This window comes from Bolinopsis microptera, chromosome 3 (assembly GCF_026151205.1).
Source record: "Bolinopsis microptera isolate Bmic1 chromosome 3, MBARI_Bmic_1.0, whole genome shotgun sequence".
In the NCBI taxonomy this organism is placed as follows: Eukaryota; Metazoa; Ctenophora; class Tentaculata; order Lobata; family Bolinopsidae; genus Bolinopsis; species Bolinopsis microptera.
Window position 1 is genome coordinate 5,208,016 of NC_087074.1, and position 12,555 is coordinate 5,220,570.

Sequence of the window (12,555 nt, forward strand, 5' to 3'; positions counted from 1 at the left end):
ACCATTTACTACAACTCTTTTCCCTTTTTTTCATTTTAAAATTTTTTTAAAAATTTTAAATTTTGAAAAAACCCCGGGAGATTTTTTTGGGGGTTCTTTTTGCTTTGGGGGTTCTCAAAAATCTTTTCCTTTTGGGGGAAAAAAAACCGGCGCTTACCTACCAAAATATTTTTTTGGTAAATATTTCGGGTTTTTAATTTTTCCGTGCCAAAAACCAAAAAACAAAACCCCAAAAATTTTGACCATTTAAGGTTTCCTGATTGGTCCACTTTTTTTTAAAAGTTTTTAAACTTTTTGACTTTTATTTTTTAAAAATCAAATCCCCCTAAATTTTTCCAAAATTTCCTTATATTAAAAATATTATGGTTTTTTTTAAACCAAATTCATAAAAACTAAAGGGGCTTACTAAAAAAGTTTTGAAACTTAACCTACCTTTTCCCCAAAAAAAAACCCACTTTTTTTTTTTAAAAACCTAACCTTTTTTTTTTAAAAAACCCCCCCAAAATTTTCATTTTCACCCAAAACCCCTTTCCCAAACCCCACCCCCAAAACACTCCTTCCCCCCATAACCCAAAAACCCCCCAACCACAAAAAACCCTTTAATTTCAAAAACAACACCCAAAACCCCCCCCCCCCCCAAAACCCAAAAAACCCCCCCTTTTAAACCCCAAAAATTTTAAAAATCCAAACCAAAAAAATTTAAATTTCCCCAAAACCCCAAAAAAACCTTTTTTCCCCTTTAAAAACCCCCCCCCCCCCAACAACCCCAAAAAACCCCCTTTTTTTCAAAATCCCCCCCCCCCCCCCCCCCCCCCAAAATTTTTTTACCCCCCCCCCCCCTCAAAAAGCCCCAAAAAGCCCAAAAAAAAAAAAAACAAATTTTTCAAAAAAAAAATTTTTTCAAAAAATTTTTTGGGGGAAAAAAACTTTAAAAAAATTTTTTTTTTTTTAAAAAAAACTAAACCCCCAGGGAAGGGGAAAACTTTTTTACCCCAAAACCACACAGTTATTTCTTTCCAGAAAAATTTTTTCCCCCCCCCCCCCCCAAAACCCCCCACCCCCCCCCCCAAATCCCCACTTTTTCCCCCCCCCCCTTTTCCCCCCTTTTTTTCCCCCCCCCCCCCCCCCCCCCCCCCCCACCCCCCCCCCCCCCCCACCCCCCACTTTTTTCCCCTTTACCCCTTTTTTTCTCGGTAGGGTTGGGTAAAAAAATTTTGTTAAAATTCCGTTTTTTTTCCCTTTCCCCGGGCTCCGATAAAACAACCCTTCTTTGCGCAGTTTTTTTAAGGTTATTTGTTTAAAAAATTGTGTGATCTCGGGCAAATAGTTCTTTGGTGTGTACTCAGAAGTTGATGGAATACGATTGATGGGTTCATTATTTACCAAATTAGGATGTTTTCGTATTTTATCAGTTAATCCACCAAAAGCTGATTCAACTTTATTTTTGATGTATTAGAGATCTATAGGTTTCCAGCCTCTGCTTGTCATGAGATCAGAGAAATATCTCTAACAAAGTTGTCGCTGATGTATACAAACGCGTATTCACATAATTCTTTTGTTAAAAAGCCAGCTATAAACTGCATCATAGAAAACATAGCTGTTTACCACCAGTGGAGAATCAAGCAAGAAGTTTGTTAGTGCTTCCAGATTCTTCATGTCGTTCACCCTGCTTGAAGTCATGAACAAGTTGGGTAGAGCTGCATATGGTATGACAGTGTTCATCTTTTCTGGGCTTTATTGTTGGTAAAGCTGTGCATAAGAGGGAAGTGTTCATCTCTTTCCGGGCTTTATTGTATTGTTTTAGTGCCCTCATAATTAACCTGAAGTCCTCAGTTGAGGATTTTCCAGTTCTTCAAGCTTTTCAAACAGTCGTTTATACGCAGACTCGGACCGAAGAAAGGGAGGATTTAAAGTTCAATCTCTCAATTATAAATCTTACTGTTCTCATCAATAGTACATTTCATTGTTTTCTAAGTTGTTCAATAGAGCTTCCACAAGAATGTGCTCCTGATCAGCTGCCATTTCCATTATCACTTCAAGATTCTTTTTAGGACAAGATGGACACGTCTTTCAAGTATTGGGTTGCAAAATATTGGTGTGCAAGTTGACAAGGATGAAATTGCTTGATGACAATATCTATAAGCCTCTTCTTTTTTTCGTTTATCCATAACGAACATGGCCTCATCAAATAAGAATAACTGTTCTTCAAAGTTATCCTCTCTTACGGACTCAGTCAATTCCTGGAAGTACTCAAAGCACTTTTCGATTACCCAATCCACCTCAAACACGCAGGCCATTTTATTCAGATCTCGAAAATTTAACTTTGACAACTTCTCTAAAACAACCAGAATAAGAGGCTTCTAGAAAGCACTCTACAGCATATTTCGAGAAGTCCTCAACTGGTATTTCTGTTTGGAAAAGTTTCTACTGTCATTTTCTTTATAACCGGACTGTTGTAGGACATGATTGCTGAGTTAGCGAGAAGTTCCTCGTCCTGTAGAATAAACTTGAGGTTGCCGTGGAGGGGGAGCCGAGATATTCCAACCCAAAGTTCATTGGTACTTGAATGCAAGGTATTGGGGAGGCCATCCTGTTCTTTTGCTAGTGCTACCAGCTGGGAAGTGATTTAATTTCAGATAACAATATTTACTGATATGGGTAGTAAATGTACACGTGATCGGTGCACCTAAGAGGTTTGTTGGTAAAATAATTCTTTGTACATATAATTAATACACATCATGCCTTTAGATGAGAAGATTGCATCAGAGAATGACATTTATTTTATAAAACTTCCGAGCTAACAATTAAGGGACTGAAAAATTAATCAAAAAATACAGAATTGTAAGAACTAAATTATTTATAACAAAACAGCTCCAAACCACTCACCACTGATATCACAAAGTATATTATCGTCATAATATGCTGTCACAAGGTTTTTTATCGCAAGTCCAGTAATTTTCATTGGTACGCTCAAATTACAAAGGACAGAACTACCTTATATTACTATGCATCAAGTCTAAAAATTTCCAGTTGTCTTAAGTATCATTGTGGTCTTTAATTGAGACTATGTACACTTACATTACATGAGAATCACCACATCTATCAATAATAAGTAATTCCATGGTCCTGACACGTTCTAAAGATGTTTCTCTCACAACTCAATTATCGAACATATTTCGACAGGTAGATAACATACTCCGGTAATATTTGTGTGCTTATCTCGTAATGCACAACACAGCTGTACGGTGCTACTCCTGAACTAGCCAACTCGTGTCTACTTGTTGAGCTGAAAACTTAAATCACACTTGCTCTACTGAAAGCGTGGGAGATTAAATAATATTTTCTGAGAAAAGTAGAACTGCTTTTCCAGGGACTGAGAAATGGCCCAAAGTCGTGTATCATATTGTTGATATAAAATTTAACCAAAACCCACAATTGGGTAGAGTGGACCGCTGCAAGTGTCTTTCTTTCCCATCGTACTGTCCTCCGCCCTAGTTTCCTCCCCCGTACTACCCTCCACCGTAGTGTGCTTTAGCAGAAAATGTTTTTAGATAACTCACCAAATCACCACAGCTGAATAAATAGAGGATCAGTGGCGAACTTGTCAAGTTTTAAAGTAAACTCTCGTTATTTCAGGATTATCTGAGAAACCAGCACAACAAGATCGTATCACACAACTTTCTGACAGCGCTCCCTAACCCTACTCAGAACAATCCTTAAAGTGAGTTAACGGACTTTGCACGGTTCGTCGGACTGCCATGTTGTTATTAACTGACTATAGGTTGCGGCTAAAACAATGGTTGTCGGTCGTCGGGTTGATAGGATCACATGACAATATGTGTATTATTAGACTGAATCATCACGTGACATCAGTGCAAGCTGACTGCCGACATTTTGGGCTTGACTTTAAATAGTAAACACAACTAAAGTTTGTGTTTCAGAAGTAGCAACTTGTGGATTTACTTATAGTCGATGTTATTAGATACTTAAATTCACGAAGTCCGGTGTATTTTATCAACTTATTTGTTCAGCATGATCTTATCGAGGCGAGTAGCAACTGTCAGATACGAATGAAACAACACAACAAAATGATTGTAGACACACTAGTGGCTCTAGGTGATATGGTAAGTTTCCAAAAGTTAAATCAGGTGTTAATAACGTTTCATAATGATAGACAGATAATACTATTACTACTTATAATAATATACGACAGATAGTCAGCCTGGCTGCTACATAACAGTGTTTATAACAGTGCTATATAACAGTGCTACATAACAGTACTACATAACAGTGCTACATAACAGTACTACATAACAGTGCTACATAACAGTGTTACATAACAGTGCTACATAACAGTACTACATAACAGTGCTACATAACAGTGCTACATAACAGTGCTATATAACAGTGCTACATAACAGTGCTACATAACAGTGTTACATAACAGTGTTCCTTAATAGCGGTTACCTGCGGTTTAAATGTCATGATTATGGCTGCAGACTATCAACCATCTGTTATAATCTGAACATACGTATGTACGTCACATGATTAGTTCCTACCATCCCAACAAGCTGAAAGTACCTGTCCATCCTGTCAGCTGATCCAGTCACGTGATTGCTTGCCATCCCGTGTCGCCAGCTCTTCATCTGCCTTGTTCAGCTGACAGTGACCTCCAGATCAGATGACGGGAGGTATTTGAATCTGGTCACGGTAACGTGATCACTTGGTGAGACGCTCGTTTTCTAGTCAGTAGATCTGAGATGAATGCTAGACAGAGAGTAACAAATAATTGCTCGCAGCGCCAGACGAGCTAACTAGCTTTGTAGTTCTGCGACGAATTCATATTTTATATAAAAGTATGAATCTCAGTTCAGAATATATCAGTTTCTCTTAAACCTCTTCAGTTCGCAATCACTTTCTATCAACCACGATGTTACTATCAGTTTTCACATTCGCTATTCTCTTGTCCTCGACAATCTGCAATGAGGTCAGTGAAACATTCGAGAGAGGGTTCGGGTTCGACCACCACTCTCTCAAAACAACTCCAACCAATCCCAAAGTTCCTAAACACCTTCAAGAGCTACTCAATAACCCTAACTCAGGATCCAACCGAATAGTTAGCACCAAAGCTACTTCCACGAAGATTTCCAAACACAAGATTAGTCTGTCCTACACCCTTCCCGAAGACAGTCATCAGCATGGGACTCTTAAAGACGTAGAACTGATAGTTTACCTCAAACCCACAACAGAAATTTCTACTCTTGTAATTACGGTTTTGGGAACAGAGCAGAAGTTCAATGTCTCCTCACGATCATTAAAACCTATAGCTCTGCCTCTGAAGATTAAACACAAGCTTGTTTCCTCGCTACAAACTCTCGATAATGTGATCAGAGCTGAGCGGACTCTCCTGAGTTCCCATGGTATAGAAGTAACTTCAACCCTACCAATTAACAAAGTAATAAACCTAAAAGAGAAACCTCATCTCACCCTCCTTTACAATAACCAGGAGATCCTTGAACCCTCAGCTAAGATCGCTAGAAGACACTTCCTACAGATGTTTGGTGAGACCCACCACTTGGAACGAAGATCTGCATCTCCCCACTGTAAGGTTCAGGACCTGATGGTCAACTTTAATAAGATAGGCATCAACTCAGTGGTAGCTCCAATGGAGTTCAATGCTCACATCTGCTCAGGAGAGTGCCACCTTGACCACGAGGAGACCCCAATGACAAACCACGCCTTCATCCAGAACATTCTGTACTACAGCGGAGTCGGAGGAGAGGTACAGGGAGCTTCCTGTGTATCAGACCAAACTAAACCTCTTACTGTACTCATAGCTGTTGGACGGGACTTCCATCTTACTGTATACGAAGACATGGTGGTCGAGTCCTGCAGTTGCAGATAGGTTGTCGTAACTGTAGACATAGGATAGTTTTTATATTTTCCAACTGTTTTAAGTTGATGCTTTTTATGGAGTTTTTTCAGATTTAGTACAAATATTATATTTCATATTTTTACACTTGACTACTTACGAATGAGGTTGTTTGTCATTTCTTCAAGGCACACACACACACACACACACACACATAAAATGCGCTGCATTCTACATTTTGACATGCGGACGGAACCTTTCGGAACTTTTCGGAACCTTTCGGAACCTTTCGGATTATAATTTGAATAGGAATCAAGGTGATTTATCGCGATCGCGGAATCAGCGTGGGCCTGTGTTATATAATATATATGACTCCGTGTGTAAACTAAATCCATCAATTTTGACAACACAACCTTCAGCTGTCGACAAACACTACAGCGAAAGAGTATGCAATAGAAATGGGGATTATTGAGAGCATAGATCGGCTCCTGGTGGATATCAGTCCTCTAGACAGTTCAGGTGACCAAAACAATATTTTAAATAGTTTAGGGAGCTCTTACAAGGTTTTTGATCCCGCAACTAGTTAGATTGGTGATCGCTGCTGAAAACTGCTCGTTCCTGAAAATTCATGTCGACGAATATGTTAAGAAGACTGTCATATTCTTATTATTCATAGATATGTTTAAAATTTATAGTGTCACTATAATTATATTTTGCATTCATTAAAAGACACACTCTTCTGCCACAATTAATAACGTGACCACATTCTAAAAGAAAGGATCAGTTAACCAATATCCCAGGTGATGAGAACCCAGGTGATGTGAACAACATTAAGCCCGGACTGTCTACTGTGTCCGTGGAAGATGTCCTCAGGATCAGAATTAACTGCTACGATGTTTTGGTCACCTTGCTGGAGTACGATCAGAAGCTGTTAGATGTTAGAGAAAAGGTTAACAACCTTATTTATTATTAGTTTCCTGCAATAGTTTAGCTTTTATTATTTAGAAATAGAATGGCACTTGAATAATCCATCGGTAGAATTTCTTTCCATTTATCGAACCTCTGGCTTTTATATTTTGATGACCCCACCATAGTAAAGTCTCTTCATTCCAGATATCAGATGTAATGAGTGTCAACGATTTAAAGTTGTCAGTCGTCAATCAATTGAAAATCTTAAATCAAAAAAGCTCACCAGGTACACTTTTTTAAATTTATAACTATGATCGATAAACATTGCCTAAAACTGGAATTATCATTGATTCACAAAACATTACTTTCGAAGTAAGATAAATATAATATGTCGCTTTGTGATTCACCCTACCCCCCCCCCATCCTCTTCCCTTTTTCCGATAAGTTATCAAGTTCTAAAGTTCTTTCTCCCATAGTTGAGAGAGCTGTCTTCAAGGGCGGCTTTCAAGGGTTACAATGTCCTGAAGAAGATAGAAGGCATGGAAGGATTCTTAGCAAAGGACAAATCTGTTCCCGATATAGACAAAACTATTGCGGAAGACGTCACTGTATTTGTCCATAATTTAACATACAAAAACGGGACATCGAGATTTTCAATTTTGATACATTAACTTGCAATCTAATGTTCATTCTCAACTTTCAATGTTCAAAGAAATTAAGCTCAGAAATTACCTGCTGTAAAAGCTTACTTAAGATCACACCACATTTTTAATGCCCCTCTCCCCAGATAAAATCAGTGGAGGTTATATGGAACATTTCTCTGGAGAAACTGTACTTCCCAATCCAGAGTGGTCACGAAGACCTGATACGGAGAAAAGTAAAGGATCAGATGTTGTGGGGATTGTCCAGGAAAACTCTCACTGATAAGAACGTGGACTTCCTTGGCTGGTCGGAAGAGGTCAGTCTGGATTAATCATTTAACATTTAACACCCTTTAATTAACATTTAACACCCTTTCATGTACTTCAGAATGAAGAGGTGAGCATGGGTTTTAAAATGGTAAAAGTGAACAGTAGATGCTGCCTCTGGACCTAGGGTGGCCTGTATCTCAAATTCTGAATAACTAAATGCTTTTTATATGTAATATTACTATTTCACGCAATGGGACGAACGGATCGGTCCAGTTCGTAAATAAATGTAGCTTTCGTCTTTGTTTTTGACCAAAACCCATTAATCTAGAACTCTCGGTTGGTCAGATAATAAAAGACATGAAGAACATGTACAACCTCAAAGAAATACCGATAGTGAAAGAGTTGGTCGGACTGGAGTTTCTCTGGGATTGGCTTGTTCTTCTACTTGCTATCGTCATACTCATACAGGTTGAATGTCTTGCAACGTCATTTTAATGTTTAGTCATTTTAATGTTTACCTTATCGGACCTTATTTGGACGGACATTACATGAACGGACACAATTATTATATGAACGGACATTAATATGAACGCTCGAAGGCATTCAAAACCATCAAAAATCCGAATTTTGTTCAATATTTTTTTCAACGTTTTTTAAATTTCAGCAAATGATTTTCAAATCCATTTTTTATACAGTAAGTAAGAAAAGCAGTCATTAAGCAGTAAAAATGTTAAAATATTTGTACATGATCAGTGTCTAATATCACATATCATCTTAATCAAATGGGTTTTCGTGCATGAAATAGTCCATGCTTAAAACATCAGTGATTTCTAGCTTTATGGAAACCTTTTTAAAAAATCAAACTACCCCGGTCCTGCATTTCAGTGTTACTGTTAACTTTTACAAGCCATTCGGCGTGAAGTGGTTTTATCTTAGACAACTTAAGGTTAACCTTAACATCACGTGGAGCTTTCCTAGCATTGTTTCATTACCACCCCCGAGTAATATGAACTATAACAACGTCTGACAATGTCCTTGGCAACACGATTTACCGTGATATATAGAGGCTGGAGCAAGTTTGTCATGTTGGCGGGGACTAGTTCATGAACTTTGTTGTTGAGTGCCATAATTTCGTTGACTTTTTTCCGCCAAGTGACCCTTGAAAACATCATATACTAGTAGTTTTCTGTGCCTCCGGCAGACCAAGGAGAACCTTTCCGTCGTTAACTTACGGCACAATAAAGTTCTCAAAGTTGTCATATTCTGGACAAAAAGTTCGAAATGGAAAAATTTTTGAAAAAATTTCAACGGACTTTAACTTGGACGGACATTAATTGAACGGACTTTATTTGAACGGACATTAAGATGAACGCTAGGGCCTCCAGCGTTCAAGTAATGTCCGTCCAAATAAGGTCCGATAAGGTAGTCATTTTAATGTTTAGTCATTTTATTTTTTAATTGCTATCATATCATATTATAACACTTTGTTTCAGACCCTTGCTCAGCAGGAACGAACCGTTCAACTGAAAAGACAAAATGTGAATCCTTTGTTGACCATTTTATGGCTGTGAGCAGTAAGTACAAAAAGCGGAGGATTACTCTTTTCGTCGAAATCTTTCAAACAAAATTATTCAATCAATTTGACCAAATTAACCCATAATCATGGTTAGAATGGACCACTGCCAGTGTCTCTTAGTAACATTTATTACGTCCTGTGTTAATATGTTAAAAGCAGCGAACACATTTATAACTTCGTGTCTGGGTGTCTATTAACCAATAATCCTTCAGACCACTAATTATTGATGTTCTCTACAAGACAAACATGAGGCAGGGAGGTCAGATGACGGGTTCAACAATGGTTGCTATTGCTGCCTCCGTTCTGTGGTAAGAAGCATTATAGTATCTCTAATTCTCAAAACTTTTAAGTTATAAGTTTTATCCACATTAAGATAGCATTATAAGTATCACTAGTTCCTAGGAACTAGTGATACTTATAATGCTATAAGCTAAAAGTTATAAGTTGTATCATTATTTTTTACAACATAAAAATGATTTTTACTTATTTAACATTAGTAATTAGGTGCAATGGTTTCTGATCACACATCACCACCCGAACACTCCCTCAGGTTGAGCTGGATAACCCTACACATAGTAGAGATTGAAGTGCCCGGTTCCTACGCCATTGCCTGGATATTCTATATCGGGTTTGCGACCCTGGTGACTAGCTTCAGATCCTCAGTTCGAGCTGAGTACGATATAAACGGGAACCCTCTAGAGGACTTCTTCGCAACCCTGCTAGTCTACCCTAGTGTAGCTATACAGCTGGAGACTGTTCACAAGAAACAGGGACTGACTACTATTGTGCCACAAGAAGCAGTTGCTAATGGTAACGGAGCAGGGACAAAAGGATTTCGCGATTTTTTTGGACAAAAATCGCGATACCGCGATTTTTAACAGACTATACATTATAAACTATACAAAAAATTTGTCGCAAATAATGGGAAAAATCGCGATTCCGTACATGCCGCGATTTCCTTTTGTCCCTGTAACGGAGCCATAAACGGTCATCATGTCAACGGTCTGGTTATTGAGAACGGCAACTCTGCTGCTCATCAAGTTTAAATAGATTGTCTTCTTTATAGTCAGGTCTCTAGAGACTGCTCGTGGTGGTTATTAAGATTGTAACCTAGCTATGAACACAATATCAACGCCGCGGTTAAAATCAACCGACTGATCAAACTTATTTAAAGTTAGTAACGTGAGAACTATATAAACAAAAAGTTGTTAAAATATGATGCTCAAGAATTCACAAGTTAATCAAAGTAGCAGCACTTGAGTGAGTCAAGAAGCGAGAGTTTGAGACCTACGATTCCTATAACTCTGTCACCCACGCTGCGCCTGCAATCCCTCATCCACCCCTGACCCTCTCTTACTCATGTCCTACCTGCTCCAACAAGCTCCTCAATACCAGATCCTATAAACCTGTATAGATATCAGATTTTATTAAGTTTACACTTAAGTTAAGTAGTTTAAGTTAAGTAGTTAAGTAGTTAAGTTGTTTAGTGAAGTATGTTTACACACGAAAACTTAGCAAATTCTGCTTATGCTAACATAGGTGGCTTCTGTTGCAAATGCAACAAAGGTCCGCTGATGTGTGATGGAATATCAATAGTTTTTTAGAGTTACTTTTCAACATGACCTGTATAATTGTGACGTTTTCGCGAACTAAGATATGATTTAATTTTAGGTTGACTACTTTACGTTGAACGGTTAACAAATCACATATTAAGGCAGTTTTTTGATTTCACTGAATTGTTTTTTAGTTTTTAAGAACTAAAAATAAATTAGAGTAATATTTTTTCACTATTTTAGACGTCAAATTTTATTGATTTAAATGTCACTGCCTATTTTAACTATTATCTAAATAAATGTTTGAATTATGTTAAATTGCTAATAATTTAGATCTTACCAGATGACCTTTGCTACACGTTGTATAACTATACCTCTCGGCGCGCGATCAAAAGGGGTTGCAGCGTGTGTCAAAATGACCTCAGGCTAATGATCATTCTTTCGCAACGATCGTTTTTTCGGTAGAGGTGGATTCACTTTAAAAGTCCATCGGGTGGCGGCGCCAAAGCGCTAATGTTCTGTCATCTGAATGGTCATGAAATGTTACCTCCCATATATAATAGTATTGTCCTAATATGAGCTGAGAGCTCTTGTGGGTACACCGTTTCCTTGAAATAGATGCTGTGATCTGTAGTATACTAGCAACCTCTTTGAATAGCATTGCCATTAGAGCATTAGCACTTTAAGAACTTGCTGTATGAGTACAAGTTATTCGATCATTAGCCTATGATCGTGGCAACTTTATAAAAAGCCGTCCCACCACCAAGGGCTCTCAGAGAGTGAAGACTCAAGATCGCGATTGGTGGATTGCTACCAGACAGAAAATGGTCCACATTACCATTAGGCCTAGACAGTGTGTAGGCCTAATGGTAATGTGGACCATTTTCTTTAGCATTAGCCATGAGAATGAGAGCGAACTCTCTCCAAGGTCACCACAACTAAGTTCAACCCTTTGCCTTTGCATTCAATTCTCTAGCTTTCCAAAGTTCACACAATCGAGTCCGAAGTAGGCGTGTGTTGAAAAGATGAAGATGAAATATTGGGTTTCCGAAGAGTTCACAATGGTCAGCACCAAGGACATCTTGACCATCTTGATCCTGACTATCTTCATTATGGGGCCGGGGGTCGGTGCTGCTGACAAAAATGGTATGTTATCGGACCTTATTTGGACGGACATTACTTGAGCGGACATAATTATGAACGGACATTAACATGAACGGACATTAATATGAACGCTAGAAGGCAATCAAAACCATCAAAAATCCGAATTTTTTCATCTTTTTTTGAAGTTTTTTTAATTTTAGCAAATGATTTTGAAATCCATTTTTCATACAGTAAGCTTATCTGCGCTGTGCAGATAAGGTACGAAGGTACCTACAGGACTAGATTAGATACCGTCGGTCACATACCTAGGGAGATATCCCGGTTTGTCTTCTACTTTATCGAGATGGGTGGTATGGTAGAAGGTATCGTAGCTGACATAAGCCACCGAAGGTCGCCTATACCAAGTGGGGGGCTAAAGATAAAGCTTAAGCTGTATTTTAGGCATTCAAGTATCTCTATAGTAGAGCAGTTGGGATCGTTCATTGCATGGTATGACTACGAGTTGGACAGACAACCAGTTGTAAGAGAAAATGTGGAGGTAGAAGAAGCCGAAGATCAACTTCAAGATAGTGATCATGCAATAATGTGATATTTACAATTCAGATTGTTAAAATTTTATAATACCTTGCT

General features: G+C 38.3%; 1 protein-coding gene across 1 annotated transcript; it reads left to right on the top strand.

The window, feature by feature from the left end:
- Positions 1-4,930: 4,930 nt before the first annotated feature.
- Positions 4,931-5,905, top strand: LOC134813122 (uncharacterized). The gene has a single exon (XM_063820808.1). The coding sequence runs from the start codon at positions 4,931-4,933 to the stop codon at positions 5,903-5,905; it is 975 nt and encodes a 324-aa protein (XP_063676878.1).
- The last annotated feature ends 6,650 nt before the right edge of the window (positions 5,906-12,555 follow it).

Coding starts and splice junctions, on each gene's coding strand:
- LOC134813122 (XM_063820808.1), top strand. CDS start 4,931: ATGTTACTATCAGTTTTCACATTCGCTATTCTCTTGTCCTCGACAATC.